Source organism: Hibiscus syriacus, unplaced genomic scaffold (assembly GCF_006381635.1).
Source record: "Hibiscus syriacus cultivar Baekdansim isolate YM2019G1 unplaced genomic scaffold, ASM638163v2 tig00110319_pilon, whole genome shotgun sequence".
NCBI lineage: Eukaryota > Viridiplantae > Streptophyta > Magnoliopsida > Malvales > Malvaceae > Hibiscus > Hibiscus syriacus.
In genome coordinates, this window is record NW_024062678.1 from 790,170 (window position 1) to 808,314 (window position 18,145).

At 33.0% G+C, this 18,145-nt stretch overlaps 2 protein-coding genes and 2 pseudogenes across 2 annotated transcripts; 3 read left to right on the plus strand and 1 right to left on the minus strand.

Annotated features, from left to right (window-relative positions):
• The first annotated feature begins 1,014 nt into the window (after positions 1-1,014).
• Positions 1,015-2,495, plus strand: LOC120117162 (annotated as a pseudogene).
• Positions 2,496-5,760: 3,265 nt separating this feature from the next.
• LOC120117290 lies at positions 5,761-7,622 on the minus strand (annotated as a pseudogene).
• Positions 7,623-9,538: 1,916 nt separating this feature from the next.
• Positions 9,539-11,597, plus strand: LOC120117165. Its single transcript, XM_039137475.1, has 2 exons — positions 9,539-10,626; positions 10,709-11,597. The coding sequence occupies exons 1-2, from the start codon at positions 9,539-9,541 to the stop codon at positions 11,550-11,552; spliced, it is 1,932 nt and encodes a 643-aa protein (XP_038993406.1). The 3' UTR covers positions 11,553-11,597.
• A 2,095-nt stretch (positions 11,598-13,692) lies between these two features.
• Positions 13,693-17,632, plus strand: LOC120117166 (spermidine synthase-like). Its single transcript, XM_039137476.1, has 9 exons — positions 13,693-13,762; positions 14,528-14,604; positions 14,723-14,845; positions 15,516-15,620; positions 15,697-15,769; positions 15,917-15,988; positions 16,405-16,600; positions 16,886-17,015; positions 17,563-17,632. Exons 1-9 carry the CDS (start codon positions 13,693-13,695, stop codon positions 17,611-17,613), a joined length of 897 nt encoding a protein of 298 aa, XP_038993407.1. The 3' UTR covers positions 17,614-17,632.
• Positions 17,633-18,145: the final 513 nt, after the last annotated feature.

Sequence of the window (18,145 nt, forward strand, 5' to 3'; positions counted from 1 at the left end):
ATAAAATATATTTTCTAAAATATTGGTTATTGTTTGCCATTTTTTTAACTTTTAAAGAAATTAATTGTATTTTGGCATCTATTTCTTCGTTTTGTTTCATAGAATTTTATAGTATTCAATTTTAGGGCATCTTATTAAAATTATTATTTTATAAAAGTTGAATGTGAAATGTCTTATCATAAAATAAGTAGATAAATGTGCCATGAAGTTTTTTGTTTTTGTTTTCATAAATTTGTACAATCGATGACGTCGCTGCCTTTAAAATGTATAAATCAATTATGTAGTATGTATTTATTATGGAAAAACTTTCAATATAATGTAAGTTATTTTACTCTTCGTACATTTAAATTTAGTCATTCTACTCTTACTTTTAGGAAATTAGGTAATTGTTCTAATTGGAATATGTGGTTGGACGTATTAAAGTATAATTCGCCGTCCCTGTGCTAATGTATATTCCATGTAATCAGGTTTTAACATTTTGATTTAGCACAATCACTAAGTCGATTGAAAATTTTAAAGCAAACAATTGTATGAACTTTTTTCACGTTCTTTTGTAGATGATTGAGTTTCAAAGTTTTTATGAGTACGAGATATATTTTAGAATTAGAAATAAGTTATGTGAATAATAAACAATTATTTATTAGAAAAATGTGAAGTAGAGTTTTTTAGAAGTTAAACATTATACATGTTTACTATTTTATTGGATCGTGTCTCGATCTAGTTCAAAAACATTTTTTAAGTAATATTGATAAAAATACTTTTACTTGATTTGCATGATTCAAGTTTTTGAACAAACTAACCAAAAAATTATCCAACCGAGCCAAGTGTATATAAAATCAAAAGCTAATCATAGAAAGTAAAGTTTAGCCATATGATTTACACACGTTGGTTAAATTTGAAAAAGGTTCGATTGAAAATTTTGGTTGGTTGTAATTTGCCCTAATATCTCTATATATTTGAAAGTAAACAAAAGGAAAAATCATTCTACCTTCAAGTGAAAATAAAATAAAAGATATGGCAACAAATTCTAATGTCGTTTGCACAGTGTATATAATATTAAATTTATTTCTTACAGCCATGGAAGCTCAAGCTGGTGCTCTTGATATCGTAGCTAAGTTTGGCACAAAGGCTGACTTGAATACAGATTTGAGTAAGGTAAGTAAAATTATATTTCACTTTAATACTCTTACGGTGAAAACATATATAACTTCTTTATTAATGTATTTTATTTTAGCCATTGTTGGATGCTTGGAAAGAAGCTTGTGGTTCAACAACTCCAACAACAATTGTGATTCCAAAAGGGACATATTTGTTAAGTCAAGTAATGCTGGAAGGTTCTTGCAAGGCTCCTATTGAGCTTCAACTTGAGGGCAATGTAAAAGCACCAGCTGATCCTAAAGCTTTCAAGGAGCCTAAATGGGTAGCTTTCTTCATGTTGAAAACTTCAAATTGTTCGGTGGAGGAGCTTTCGATGGACAAGGAACCACTGCTTATAAGAAAGAATGTTGCGATAAACACGACTTCTGTAGTAACCTCCCCATCGTAAGGTTTCTTACCTTTCGTAAGAATTTGATATTCTTTTTAGTAGTTATAACTAATACATATTTTTCTCATGACTCTTTTAAATATGAAATTAAACAGAATGTAAGGTTTGATTATTTGACCAATGCAATGGTACAAGGTATAACTCTCAGAGATAGCAAACAGTTCCACACTAATGTTTTGGGATGCAAAATCATTACTTTCGAACATGTCATTGTATCCACACCTAAAGATAGCCCAAACACAGATGGGATTCACATTGGGAGATCAGATGGGATTAAAATTATAGACACGAATATCAAAACTGGTGATGATTGTATTTCAATTGGGGATGGTGCCAAAAATTTAGACGTCACGGGAGTAACTTGTGGACCCGGGCATGGTATCAGTATCAGTAGTCTTGGGAAGTTTGCAAATGAAGAACCAGTCGAAGGAACTAAAGTGTCGAATTGCACCATGACTGATACTTCGAATGGTGTTAGAATCAAGACTTGGGCATGTCAATTTCCTGGTACTGCATCGGATATGCATTTTGAGGATATCACCGTGAAGAATGTTAGTTGCCCGGTCCTGATTGACCAAAAATACTGCCCATGGAATAAATGCAAAATGAATGTATGTACATAATTATCAAAAACCCAATACAATGAAAAGAGATAATAAATCATCTAATTAGTACTTTGATCTTTTAGGAAGAATCAAATGTTAAACTAAGCAACATCAGCTTTAAGAACATTCATGGTACAACTGCGCTTCCAGAAGTTGTCAAACTCGTTTGCAGCGGTACTTTTTCATGCGAAAATGTAGAACTCGCCGATATTGACATTACATTTAGTGGACCGGATGGACCTGCAAAATCCGAATGTAAAAATGTTAAACCAAAAGTTACTGGCAAACAAAATTCGGTTGTATGTTCTACCCCCGTACCAAAAAACCCTACCCCTACGGTTTAAATGTTTGCTTGCAATAAAAAGAAAAAATAATACAAAGTGAATGTAACTCATGTACCTTTTCATTTTATATAAATGCATCTATTTCATTTTAGTCCCAAGTTATTTAGAAACTTTTATATTAAATATTTTTTTAATATATATATATATATATATATATATATATATATATATATATACTTTAATAAAAAAAAGAAACAAAACATATATGGTAATATTTTAAGAATTTGATGAAAAGGGTTTAACATTTTGATTAAAGTACTTAACTTTTTTATGAGAAGGGTTTATCCTTTTCATGAAATGACTTAATCTTTTCATGAAGAGAATTGTTGAATATGTATGACTTAATAGATGTAACTTTAAATTTAGTAAGAGTGTTTTTTAACCTTTTGATTAAAGGACTTAACTTTTTGATGAAAATGAGTTAACATTTTCATGAAATGATTTAATCTTTTCATGTAGAAAATTGTTGAATAAATTTAATTGAATGGATGCAACTTTAAACCAAAAATTAAGTCATTTGCCAAGTGACATTACCTATTATTAATTAGTTATAAATAACATCAACTCATTCAATTATTTTTTTCAACAATATTTATTTTTATGTTACTATTGATATTTGTCCATCTATAATAGTTTAGGGTGATTACAAAACAATATCTATTCAGAATTTTTTAGTTTATGGACAACATATACATCTTGTAGACACAGTTGTTTGAGCTGACACATTTAAATAGAACAACATTCCCTTATTCTATTAAGACCATTTAATAGATACAGTTGATTAGTATCTTTTTAACAATTAAACAATCGTATCAATATCTAAGCATATACCAGATCTTACAATTAATATTGTAGATCCAAAGTAATTTTTTATTAATATATATTAAATGAATGAAAAGTAAATAAGATAAGTAATAGTTTCTTATTTAATCATTAATATTTGATTTATTAATCGATTAATTCAGATCGAATGTTATAAATACTTATTTATATAGACAATGTTCCTAATCTAATTTGCTTAACTCATAATATCATAATCCAAATTACTCTTAACCTTAAATAACATAATACCTTAATGGATAAGAAAATAATGGGTACTGACAAATTTTGATGACTTTTGATTTGGATATAAAATAATAATTGATTGCTCTGTGGATAACGAAAAGAGATAGAACAGATTGAAAATGAAGATGAACAATATATTTAATTTTAGGGTTAACTACTTCAAATACTACTAATATTTAAATATTGACTCGTTTAAATCATTAACGTTTTAATTTTACCAATTTTAACACTAAAGTTTACATTTAATAGCAATTATGTCACTCTGCCGTTAATGGTTTAACGGGACAATGACATGGTAACGACATGCCTTGATGTAACTGACGTGGATGCCTCATCTAAATGGCGTCATTTTGACGTTTTTGTTTTAGTGCTCAAAAGACCACCCTAATTTTCCTAAGGACTAAACTCAAATTTTCCCATTATTTTTTTCTCTTCTTCCTCCTCATCTCCATATGCATCGCCTTTTTCATGGTTTTCTTGGCAACCAAACAAATGGTTACCAGAAATTCAAAACATTGAAGGCACACTTTACTGAAAACAATAATGTAAGAAAGTAGGAAAATAATACTTTTTCTTCTCAGATTTATGATGAACGAGAATAGCAGCACCGAAAGCACCAAAGCTAATCTGCTCCATGATCTCGTAATGATCCATCCGAGACTCCATTGCTTTTACCTCTTTACTCGATCTCTTCTTCTTTCAAAGCAACATTACGAACAAAAATAGCAACTGAGAAGGGGGACGAAAATCAATTCACTTTCGTCTTAAAAACAATAATTTTTGGTGATCTCAAAACCATTGCCGAATACTTAGCTTCAATTCCAATGTCGCGAATATGTTTCAGTAACCAACCGAAAAGTGTTAACAATCAGTTTTCAAAGCCATAGAAATCTTCGTCTGCGTTCCTCTCCTCTTTCGTTGCGGTTGAGCTTAACGTTTTGCCCTTTCACTTCACTCAGTTGCAGGAAAGAATATTTATTTATTTTTTGAAAAAAAGTAGTTACGAATTTTGTAGAGAGAAATTGAGGTGGTTAAAATATACATCAGGTACTTCCGTTTGATTGCAAAAAAAACCATGGAAAAGGAGATGCAGATGAAGATATGGAGGAAGAAAAGAAAAAAAGAATGGGAAAATTTTAAGTTTAGTCTCTAGAAAAATTAGGGTTCAAACAAAACGAAAACATTTTGAGTCTTTTAAGCACAAAAACAGAAACGTCAAAACTACATCGTTTAGATGATGCATCCACGTCAGCGTCGTCATGATATGTCGTTTTCATGTCATTGTCCGGTTAAATCATTAATTACAGAGTGATATAATTGCACTTAAACTAAATATTAATGCTAAAACTGATAAAATTAAAATATTGGTGGTATAAATGAATCAATGCTTAAAGGTTGGTTATATTTGAAGTAGTTAACCCTTAATTTTATAGGTCATAATGTATTTTCCTTGGCAGAAACATTGTGAGAAAAAAAAAGGCACCAGAAATATACATTGTACGAAGAAGAGACTAGGGGTGTTCATTCGGTTAAAACGGTGGCCGACTGAATTGAAATACCCTTAATCAAAGTAATCGATTTTTTTTCTTTAATCGTTAATCGAATCGAACTTTTTTTTAAAAGTATTAACAGAAACGAATAAATTTCGGTTAATTTTTTAATTAACCAAAATTCTTTAGAATTTTAGAATTTAATATTTTTTAATTAAAAAAATAATTTACAATTAATTTAAATAATATCTAATTAATTTAATTCAAACATTTTGCATTTAGTTTTGAGATTATTTTAATTAATTAATATTGATTTGGGTTTTAAATGGATTGGGCTGGCTAAGTATCTTAATATAATTATATTTAAATGTTAATTCGGTTAATTAATCGATTTCGAACCGAATTAACCGTTAACCGAATTTAAAAAAAAAATCCTTAATCGTTCCCCAACCGAACTAATTCGATGACCGACCGAATTAACCGAACTAATTCGATTCGGTCGATTAATTCGGTTAAAACCGAATTTTGAATACCCCTAAAAGGTACATGTAAAACTGGCCACCGAGCACCCTAAGAAGAAAAGGAAAGGGAAGAATAAATAAGCATAAATATACAAATTCTAAACATGAAATGTAAGTTATAATAAGTACCCACCAACGGAAAATCTAGATCAACAAGGGAATTGATCTTGATACAGGAATTCAGGGATAAGTCACTAGGCCTTAATCACATGCGTGAAACTAAGTTCATGGGTAATACACTTGGCTAAGCTAAATACAAATACTTCAAATAATTAAAAGTTCCAATAGCAGTTACGACCGACCGATTGATTCCGGGTCACCGGCTTTCATCGTGTTCTCCTTGAATGAGCTTCGGTGAAGTTGACGTGTGAAGCTGCTTGTTGTGTCCAAGAAATAGAGAAGACATGACATGAAGCAGCAGCAGGAAAACAAGGGATGGGACCAAAGATCCAAAGCAGTAGGGGGAAGGATAAGTAGAATGCTCTCAGTCCAAGTGACCAGAAGTAACTTGCTCTATTCAAGTTTCTTGCAACATACTCAACAGACTCCATATTGCCTGCCGATGAAGGGAGAGTGACCAAGAAGCTCACGTGGGCGTAGTATCGAATCGACTGCACATTGCAGAGAAAGGCAACAAGGAAACACAGCAAGATGGAAAAATACTTGATTGAAGAGAGTAGAGGACTCTTATTGCCATAAACTATTTTCGAAGCTGCGTTGCCGGTGTCCGAGATGCTGCTTACGAAAACACTTATCAGTGAACTGAGTGTGATCGCTACCGTTGCCAAAAGTGTTGATGCCATTATGTTGTTGCGTATTGTTTGTACTGCTAAAACACCATTTTTCAAGGGATCCTGAAACATCAATTTGGTGCCATTATGGCATTTGGTTATTGCAAAAACTAAGACCAGACAAGGGCGACACATTCTTTCAAAAAGATCTACAAGCCATAATCATAAAGCTCCTTAAATAAAGCACACAAAGGACATGTCTTGATTGGAAGCTGTCTGTTTCTGGAATCTCACAAGAACCCACCCAGGCTTTCTTATAGCAGCTCAGAATTATTGACTATTTTGTTCTGTGAAAGAACAGCAGAGCATCAACATTGATGTGTTCATTCTTGTACTGGTAAATGCAACTCTATACAGTGGTCCAGTTTATCTATAGTTACAAAATAAACTCTATTGGGGCTTCTATTTATATCAGAAAGCAACAAACCTCATACTCAAGCCAGCAGAGTAGAATTAGTTGTACAAAAATCATGTAAACAGCACAAGCTACCCTTTCTTATTATGAAGATTTGCATAACATGCAATAGAGGTAGACTTTTCCACCTTGAAGTTCAAAGTCAAATACAACAACTTCTATATAAGGACATACTCAAGATTTTATATTAGAAATGAATTTATAATATTTTAAGGACATAATAGAAAAATTATCCCCAACATTTATCAAAATTATCATTTTGATCTCTATTTCTTTATGAAGTATTTTAGTCTCAACCATTCATTTTAAGACAAAAATACTACATTTTTACTGAATAGTCACTTTAGCCTTATTCTTTATTTCTAGACGCCTAAGGTCTCAGTCACAGCCAGAGATATTGAACATCCTACAATATGAATACCCAATATCATGTTTTCATTCATAGCTAAAGGAATTCCAGAAATTAAAAAAAAAAGAAGCATAACTACAAAGTAATAGCAATTCATCCCAAAACTGAATAGAAGAAGAGTAACAGAAGAAATTAAGGAAGAGGGTAGAGAGAGATGACTGACAGACATCATGGAGAAAACCCACTTGTGACGAGACTCGGCGTTTAAGCCGATGACAGTTCCTGTCGGATGCTTGAGAACTGTACGAAGAAGCCATGCATGATAGAGAGCAAGCAGGAGTAGCCCCAATGGAACCAGAACCAAGTCTAACTTGTCTTCTTCCATGGCTATCAGCTTTTGTCTTTTTTTTGTCGTTTTCACCCTTTCTCCCTCTCCTGTCATATTAGATCAGGCAGTTCAACTGTTACAGCTTTTCTCAAACAGTATAAATTAAAGACGCAATTAACTAGAAGATGCGTCCAGTGGAGTGGTTGAAAAGGAATAAAGTAGATTATAAATATGTCATTTACATAAATACTACCTTTATTTTAATTATTCAAGAAAACGATACCTAGAATAAATTAATTATAAAAAAAACCATTTATTTCCTGATACAGGGTGGTTTATTTACCATAATTGCATTGTTCTTTTTCTTTTTAAAAAAAACCAAATTAAAAAATTTAGAAGTATAGGAACTAAATGGAACGTTTCAAAGATTGAAGCAAATATTCCTTTAATTTGGCGTTTCAAATATAAATAGTCTAAAACTTTCAAATACGTGTTTAGGTGTTCGATTGAGATAAATTTTTTTTATTTACATAATTTTTTGAGATTTGTGTTGATAAAATGTGACGTAAGATTAAAACTTTCAAATATTCCTTTTTTTTTTAGAAAAATAAACAAGATTTAAAATGTGACGTAAGATTAAAACTTTCAAATATTCCTTCTTTTTTTTTAGAAAAATAAACAAGATTAAAAGTCAAGATAGAAGATTCTCAGTAGAAATATAACAAGGGTATGTGAAACTAGGGTTAAAACTAACAAACTATATGGTTTTTTAAACCTGGGTCAGGTCGAGTTTCGGGTGAAAGGTATATTTTTATCAGGTCAAATCGGGTTAACTAAAAATCGTACCTAATCAGATTTATTCCCATCCATACTTGTGTTGATTTTAAAATATTGTCAAATTTAAATATTAGTTTATATGATAAATAAGATGAGAATAATTAATGATGTAAATGAATTGAGATTGAACGAATAATGTTGTGTTCGTGTTCGTTTGTGTATAACATGCTTTGATAATTTTGATATACAAAAAGTGTTTAATATTTTTAATAATTATTAAGATTATATTGGATTCAAGTATTCGAGTATGTAAAAATTTTCTAAACCCAAAAACTCTATATTTTTCTTTAAATACTTGAAAAATATTGTCCTAACTATTTCAAACTTTAAACGAGACAAAATGAATTTTAAGTCTTGAAGTATTTTTTTTTTGATAAATAAAGTCTTGAAGTATTGATATTATAAAAACAATATTGATATTTTTCATATAATATCAATGAATATTGACGCCAAAAGCTTTGAAAATTATCAAGTAATATCGACACTACTCATTATAATTATGATAATACCTTATTATTTTAAAATTTTAGTATATTAAACTGGTATCGATACTCCTCGAAGTATTGATAATACTTTTAATAGTAGTATCAATATTGTTCAAGATAGTATCAATATTATCCTATTATTTTGAAATTTCAAAAATTTCAGTATACAAAAATAGTATCGATATTCCTCAAAGCATTGATACTGCTATTAACAATAGTATTGATACTATCTTGAACAATATCGATACTACTATTAAAAGATTATTTTATAATTTTAATAATAAAAAAACTTAACAAAATAATATGGTAGAGATGGATAACATTTGTGTACTTTACTCATTAATTAACCAAGTACTATTCACAATCTTGGCTAGCGACCTATGAAGTTTTTTGTCTCTGAATTGAAAAAATAATAAAGAATGAATTAGCAGTTATGATACTGCACGAATATCAATACATCCACACGTGATGGAGTCCTTTTCCCATGGAAATCAAGCTTGTTGAGGATTCCACCCCATTCCCATTCCCCACCAAATATACAGCTAACCAATGCCCCCCATGCCACATGCCATGCCTACTTGGGAACTTGTGATTTGCATTGAATTTGTACAACAAAATATAAAAAATATATACCACCAGTTCTTCTGTCAGATTCATAGTTAAGGTTTAGCTGTTAAAAGAGCTTTGTTTTCTCTCTAGAAAAATGATGAGTCAATTAAGCATAAAGCCACTGGTTTTCGGTTAATCCTTCTCATTCTCCCAATGGATCCACCACCACATCTGAATTACCCTGAATCTATCGAGTCTTCACCACGCTCCCACCATGACAACACTTACGATGATCCTCTCCCTGCTGTTCCTGGTGCAAGGCTCCGCCTGATGTGCAGCTTTGGTGGTCACATAATCCCCCGTCCCCATGATAAATCTCTTTGCTACGTTGGTGGTGAGACTCGTATCGTTGCTGTTGATCGCCATTGCTCGCTTTCAGCTCTTTGCACTCGTCTCTCCCGTGCACTTCTCAATAGCCGATCGTTTACCTTGAAGTACCAGCTTCCAAGTGAAGACCTTGACTCCCTTGTAACGGTTGCCACCGATGAGGATCTCGAGAACATGGTCGAAGAGTATGATCGTTTGACAGCATCGTCGGCTTCTTCAGTGACTTCATCTAGGATCCGTTTGTTTCTCTTCTTTAACAAGCCTGAAACTGCAGCCTCCATGGGTCCACTTCTGAATGATGCCAAGTCGGAAACATGGTTCGTTGATGCACTTAATGGTTCGGGCTTGGTTCCTAGAGGGGACTCGGATACTGCCACCATACAGACCTTGTTGAATCTTGATGGTGAATTTGAGGTGGAAGGAGGAGAGGAACAGAATAAACAAATCATGAACAATAATGTGGTTCATGAAATGCAGTGTTCGTTGCAAGATGCACCGATGGCAGAGAAAACTTCGTCGTTCGGTTCATCTTCTTCTTCGCCTTCGATGTCGAACTTGCCACCGATTCGGGTTCGAGTGGATCAGGATGGAGGGCCTAAACTGCAGGACCAGAGGGTTGGCATGGAAGAACAGTTTGCTCAGATGAGTATTGCTACTGATGTCCAGAAGCAAGATGATTGCTATGGGGCAGCAGCTGCAATGTCGGCTCCGCCTTCGCATCCGGTTCCTGTTGTGACAACAATGGCCACTCGTGCAGGGGGGTCTAGTGACAACTTGAATCGGATTTTTTCCGATGACGAGCGATCCGATCAGGGAGTGCCTGTTGGTTTCAGAAAGCCTCCATTACCATTGCAGCCAGTACAACAGAAACCTGGTGGCACTTATAATCTGCCTTCCCCTGATTCAGTTGCAAGGTAATTTTCCAATTTTTATGATTTGTTTTCCATGGATTTAAACTTCACTTTTAGAAATGAAAATTGAATTTACTTTATGCAGTGATAGTAGCATTGCTTCTGCAAATTCACTCTCAAAGCCAATGTATTATCAAGATCCAACTTATGTAGCATCCAGAGATAGCAGAACGGTTGCTAGTTCTAATACCAATGCAGATACTTCAATTCCAAACTCCCAAATCCAAATCCAAATTCAACAGATTCAGGATTTCTACTCTTTATCTTCACAACTGGATCAACAACAGCAGCAACAGTTCCTGCAAGACAACATACACTATGTCCCTCACCATACTCCAGCCGCTACTCCGATGCCAATGCCGTCGTACTATCCGGTGTATGCTCCACCTTTACAGAAACAGCTTCATCATCCAGCTGATCAGCAATACCCTGCAGTGTATGTAATGCAACCACAACCCTATATGTCCATGCAATCTAACACCGGTGTCATGACTATGAAATCCAACGCAGCCGATGCTAGCATTATGGCCCCGAGCCACCCATTGGCAACGCAGACTCCTTCAATGGCTTCTGTTTCCGCTGCTTACAAAGAGACCGTACCCCCCATCTACCCCACCAGCACAACAACTATTGCTAAACCTGAATTGACATCAACCGTGTATAGAACTGCGGTTCCATCGACTCATCAAGTGGTACAAGTTCAGCAACCATATGTAGGCTTCTCCCAAATGCAACATCTACCACAATCACCTGCTGTTACTAATACTAATTTCGTTTACGAGTATCCAAATCGTACACAAGATCAAATGTACTATACTCAGCATCAAGCTCCTCAACAGCCTCCGCAGTATCAAACCTTGACTCCAGCTGCTGCCGCAGCTGCATTGGCAGATGCTTCAAAGCAGCTCCACAATGAGAGTGGTAATTAGCAAATCAGGATCTCACAGCCATTATAAGGTGATTGAGTGGCGAAAACAGACGATTTTGATGAATAATGGTTATAGGCGGGATTAATGTTTCTGGTAATTCACAACAACATATTCACCATTGTTGATTATTTCTTTTTTTCTTTCCATATGGCTGCTTTTCTCCTGACAAAATAAAAATGTTATAGTATCGTGTAACATAATAATAAGTCCGGCTTTGCCTTGATTGTTGAATTATTTTGAAAGGGCTTTGAGTTTACTTCATATATCTTCCTTTTACAATCTGGAAACAAATTTTGGTAAAGCAATATTCAAGCTGATAGATAGGCCTGTCTGCTCACTCATGTTCCCAAATAAAGATATGTTGATGGAACAAATTGGTTTCGATTTCCGTTGATGACTGTTCACCCCTTCTAATTTGGGTGAAGAGTTGCAGTCAGTAAGAGGGCATCTATCAGTTGGTGTTTCTTAATGATAATATTGAGAGTATGATGGGGCTGTGGAAAAAGAAGTCTCTAGCCTTTGTGCACTCGTGAATGAGAGGTATTTATAGTGGTTCATGATTGATAGGGTTAGATATAAGATAATTTGTAGGTAGATAGATCTAATAGTTATGAAGTATCTGATTTTAGATTTTGGATTTTGCTCTTATAGATCACATGAATATGTTTATAGGTCTTATCTATGGACTGTAGCTGATTCGGAGGTTGTGGTGCACTTGTGTCCTGAGATTAGAGATTAAATAATTTTGATCAATAAAGAAATCTATCTAAAATTTTCGTTTAACATCTTCACAGGTATAACAAATCATATGCAAGAAACTGCAGCCGTTTGATCATTAGTCAACGGGTGATTGACAAAGCTGTGGTTAAGTGAGTTGCAAATCTAGCAGGCTCGCTAGCATTAATTATTTCTTCATTAAAAGACAGAACGCGCATTTTTTTTTATTATTATTATTATTATTATTATTATTATTATTATTATGTGTTGACCTAAGCACATTAGTTTGCATTATAAGGAATCTAGCAGCATTGCCTTGCATCAGTAGGATACAAACTTTGCTGTAAGATCCTATTAACCCGCTAGTTTTAGCATATTTTATGGCGAAAACTTTAGTCTTCTGATGCAGTCTTCGGTGTAAGCGATTCAAATTATCAAGTAAATAAAAATTTAATCGGATTAGGATTCGAGAATCCAAAGTAGAATACGAATTGTATTAGAATTTTTCCTTTTGAATAAACTTTTTAATTAAGTAGAAATGTATTACATTTTTAAGGTTCATGTGATCATGTCAAGTTTTGAATCTAAGAAGATGGAGTAATACGAGTATTTTTGACTACTCGACCAATTAATGTACCTCTTTTGGATAAACATTTTAACCTTGATTCATAAAATATGCTCGATATATGTAATTATTTGTATTCACAATCTCTAAAAAAATAACACTTATCTGAGATCGTCTGATAAATTCATATTACATACTACTTTAATAATGATAGTAATAGTATATTTGTGTCGGCAAGCAGCAGTAGATTTTTTAGTTTTAATGGCAGATTGTGTGACATGAATGATAGCAAAAAGGGTAGGAGTGTCGTGTCATTACATGACAAGCTAGTTGCAAGTTTGCTGTAATTTCAAGGATGAATTTTGTTATATTTTATGTTTATTATTGTAACAATTTCTAACTACTGTACAATGATGGAGTTGGGGTAGGTCTGTATAATGTAAACCAGAAGAAACATGAAAAAAGAAAAATAGAGTAAAAGCAATCAAAATATAAATTGGTAAATTAATTTTATTAATACAGAAGCAATTTTTATTTGCATGAGTTTGTCATTAAATGGTAAAAGCCAACCTTATTATTAATTTGTTTTAGCTAAAATGAAGAAATATTTATTTATTTTTAATAATCTCAAAATTTTTCTTAATCATTAATAATGCATATACATCCCGTAGATACAATTGGTCGAATCTGCAACCATTAAGAAGAATAAGAACAAAAATTTATTCCTACTTGAATGATAATTATACACAGATTTCATTTTTAAGGCAGAGAGATATGAACAATTATGATGATCCTACCAGAAAAAGCACATTTCTTCTGGCATATAAAAACCACCTACTATTATCATACATAGCAGGCATGGCAGAAATGGAGCACAATATTAAAGAAGCTGGTGGATGGTTTGCTGAGCATTGCCCAATTTGGCCAGGTGAAAACAAAATATCTAAATTTCTCTTTCCCTTTTTTATATACATACATGTATGTATAGTTTAATATATCCTTTCTTTTGATATCTAGCTACATGTACATTTCATCTTCTTTATAGATATATTTGTTACTTCTGATGTCACTCTTCCATATGAGGAATTTCGAGACTTTCAAGGTTTTTTAAGATATCTTAAAATTTATCTAGAGATAATATATCATATTCTTTATTTAAATATATTCTTTTGACATGCCTATTAATCTTATCACTGACTAAAATTTAATATATGACATTCAAATCTACTCACATGTCAATCCATCAATAATCATCGATCCTAGCATTGACTATAACCACTCTATTGTCGGGTGTCAATGATATATATTCCCACCCAAGCAAGACTGAGAAGAAGAGCTTCAACCCTACACCCACTATTTATCATCTTTTTCAATCTTTTTTTCTCTCTCCGAAATCACCACTACTACGCTCCACTCAATCTAAAAAAAGATGAACCGTCTAAGACTATCACCGTCCTACTCAGACCATCAATAATATGTTTAGATAACCCTTTTTCCCGATCGGAATAACAAGCTAGATATATGGATCCTCTTCCAAATGAATTTACGTAAAGGCACTCAATGCGAATTCAGACCTGAGCAAAGCGGCAGCCTTAATCATATCTGTGTTTTAAAAGCATAGACATATTTAGATTTGAGATTTTGTAGTTTCACTGAAGTTGCCGAATGTTGTTGTTCATCATGTATCTTGAAGGACAAGCACACTTCTTGAAGGTTGAGAAAGTTTTATTCGAGGGGAAGTCAAAGTACCAAAGAATAATGGTGTTTCAGGTACATTCATTCAGTTTTAACCTAATCTATACTGAATATATATATATATATATATGTGATTCTTCTTAATTATGTTCTGATTTATATATGGTGACCTTGCTGGAACTTCCATTTGTAGTCATCAGGATATGGGAAGGTGTTTGTATTAGATGGCGCTCTCCAACTGACAGAGAAAGATGAATTTTCATATCAAGAAATGATGACCCACCTTCCTCTTTGCTCCATTCCAGCACCCAACAAGGTTCATATAAATTAATTACACTACTCGATTTATATATATATATCTTCCGATGTCTATGTTATAGTTATGGATCCGAAGATACAAACTAGGTATAAACTCTTCCGTCTGCTAAGATCATCTTCGAAAGAATTCTCCTAAAAATAAAATTATTCGATCGACCATAAACCTTTTACAAGACCTTTGATAAATGCAAGAGATTTGTCTAGTCCAAATCTATATTTATGAACTTTGTCAGTCTACGAATAACAATAATGATTCTTGGTCTGACACAAGCATACAGAAGAAAATAGATACTAGGTATAACCTCTTTCGCCTATTAAGACCATCTTCAAAAGAATTCCCCCATAAAGAAAATCCTCTGACCGACCATAAATCTTTGAAAAGATTCTTGACAAATCAAAGAGATTTGATGGTCCAAGTACAAATAACAATGATGACTTTAAGTCTGACATAAGCACGCAGAAAGGGTTAATATATAAACCCATAGGAGAGAAGAGGAGGTTTCTTCTTCGAACACTTCCCTTTGAACTCTCTCTAGCACTCTTCTTTGTCCTTTTATAACCCTCTAACTGCTTTTTCTTCATGCTGCGACTCTCCATTTAAATCAGAAGAAATGAACTGACCACAGTTGTTGTGACGTATTTGCTACATTCTACCATTTTTTTTTCAGGTGCTGCTCATTGGTGGAGGAGATGGTGGGATCCTAAGGGAAATATCTCGCCATAATTCTGTCGACCAAATGGATATATGCGAGATCGACACAATGCTGATTGATGTAAGTGGACAAACAAGTCCTTTTATTCTCCACAGCATTACTCCAATTGACTTCATTTGTGCTGTAAATTTTAAAGGTGTATAAGGAATTCTTCCCTGATATTGCCGTTGGCTATGATGATCCTCGTGTAACACTTCATGTTCAAGATGGTATGCATGTGCATACTTTTTCCTTTTTTGAGATTTAAATAGCAGTTTACTATACGAATAACGATTGTTAATAACTGTAAAAATGTCATTCGAAACTATTATCCCTATAAGTATATTCGTAAGTAATTCTAATGCTTTTCCCTGCAGGAACCGCATTTTTGAAGTCTGTTCCGAATGCTACATATGATGCAATAATAGTGGATGCATTTGACCCCATAAGTATATCCCTCTCCTTTTCACTTTTACTCCGTATAATCATGGTATAATCCCGAAATTAGCCTCCAATGTTTATCAAAAAGATAATTTTAGTTTATATTTTTTTGGAAGTATTTTGACTCCAATGTTTTATTTTAAGACAAAAATACTCTTAACGTTTGATCAAATATTCACTTTAGTCCTAATATTTTGGAGCATTTTGACCTTTAAAATTTTATTTTAGGGTAAAAAAGACACCAATTTTAGAGTTAACAGTTTCCATCCATATAAGGTCTTTTATCTCCAAAATGAAACATTTGAGTCCAAATACTCCAAAAAAAAAATAGAGACCAAAGTAACTATTTAATGAAACTTTAGGAGTTTTTTTGACATTATGTCTATAATCATTTTATGTTCTTCATTACACTGATAAAATGCAGGACCAGAACATGAGCTTTTTGGCAGTCCATTCTTTAAGTTGACGGCAAAAGCTCTCCGTCCCGGAGGAGTGATGTGCATTCAGGCAGAAAGCCTGTGGTATCAGCCACTCAACATTGATAAACTCGTCTCGAGTTTTCGCCATATTTTTCTAGGATCCATCAGCTATGCTTGGACAGCAGTTCCAACATATCCAAGGCATGCATGCTTCCCCCTCTCAAGTCTCAACTCCTAATTTTTAGAGTTTGCCATTTACAGATATTTATATTGCAATTGCGATCGCGTTTTCAATTGTGTTGTGTTTATCATGATTACGGATATAACAAATATTATTGCGATCACTGTGAGTATCACAATCATACAATAATAATTTCGGATGATACTGTTACCGCTACTTAAATCCCTGAAATTTCAATGTAGTGATAGGGAAACAAGAAGAAGCTATAATTGTGTCTAACAAAAAAAAAAATCTTATTATTACAGTGGCGTGATTGGTTTCTTGCTTTGCTCAACCGAAGGGCCATATGTGGACTTCAAAAAGCCTGTCAACCCCATGGAACCCGACCAAATCACCGGCGTTGCCAAACAACCCTTGAGATTTTACAACACAGAGGTAATAATAATTCATGGAAATTCTTGAAAATCTTTACATGACTTTTTGTAAAACAAATATAAACACCTAAACGGATCGATTCGAATTGTAATTCGGTTTGTCTTGATCAATAATCAGTACGTAATATAACCAATAATTAGTTGATTTAGTAAGATAAGATATTAGATTTATTAAATAAAATCAGGGTTCGAATCCGTTGAGAATGAAGTTAACTGGGCTGGGAGAGCCTCGCTCCCATAATAGACCTTTGTAATACTCGATCTGAATTAATCGATTAACAGATCAGATACCAATGTGATTTATAAAAAAGTAATCGGTAACAGATCAGATACCATGCACGCAAGCACCAGCATGCATGTCTTTACAATACATCTTCTCCTAACATTTATAATTAAAAGATAAATTCAAACTAATAAAAAAAGATTTTCAAGATTCAAATAAGTGAGGCAACCTTGGAGTGTGGATATCTCTTTTATATTTAAAGTTTAATATTTTCACTTGCAATTATAAAAAAAAAAGTTTAATGTTTCGCTAATTCTATTTTCAGGTACACTCGGCTGCATTTTGTTTGCCAACTTTTGCGAAAAAGACAAATTGACTTCAATGTTTGAAGTGTTTTGAGAATTAGGGATTCAAATGCAAGTTTCCAATAATGTTGTGCCAACGCAAAAATTTACCCTCTCTCACATTTGAAATAGTGAATCATGGTATGAAGTTTCTCATCAATGTATACTAAAACCCTTTTATTAATTTGGTCATTTATTTAAAAAAATATGCATTCTTCATTTTAAACAGTGTATGTGACTTTTTCCTTTTAAGATTTTCCCATGCAACTATGTTATATTTCTTTCTTATTATTCCATGATTACTCGATGTTAATTTCTGTTCTTGTGACATTTGAGTAAAAAAACCCTACAAGTAGAGTGAAAAAAATGTGTATATTAATTCATTCTTGGGTTTGAATCTTATTAGGGTAAATTTTTATTATTTATTTAAACATTATATGAAAATATGAAGAAGAAAAGCAAACTCAAATTATTCATCATTTAGAAGAATGAGCTTTTCCACTATGCTTTTAGAGTTCTTGAGACCCCGTCAATCAAATATTATATGACAAGGTAGTATCTGTT

Bases quoted from the DNA above. Each gene is read 5' to 3' on its own strand.
- LOC120117166 (XM_039137476.1), top strand. From the start codon at position 13,693: ATGGCAGAAATGGAGCACAATATTAAAGAAGCTGGTGGATGGTTTGCT. The intron at 14,605-14,722 runs GTACATTCATTC...TTCCATTTGTAG, and splicing joins AAAGAATAATGGTGTTTCAG to TCATCAGGATATGGGAAGGT. The intron at 15,989-16,404 runs GTATATCCCTCT...GATAAAATGCAG, and splicing joins GGATGCATTTGACCCCATAA to GACCAGAACATGAGCTTTTT.
- LOC120117165 (XM_039137475.1), top strand. From the start codon at position 9,539: ATGGATCCACCACCACATCTGAATTACCCTGAATCTATCGAGTCTTCA. The intron at 10,627-10,708 runs GTAATTTTCCAA...TACTTTATGCAG, and splicing joins TCCCCTGATTCAGTTGCAAG to TGATAGTAGCATTGCTTCTG.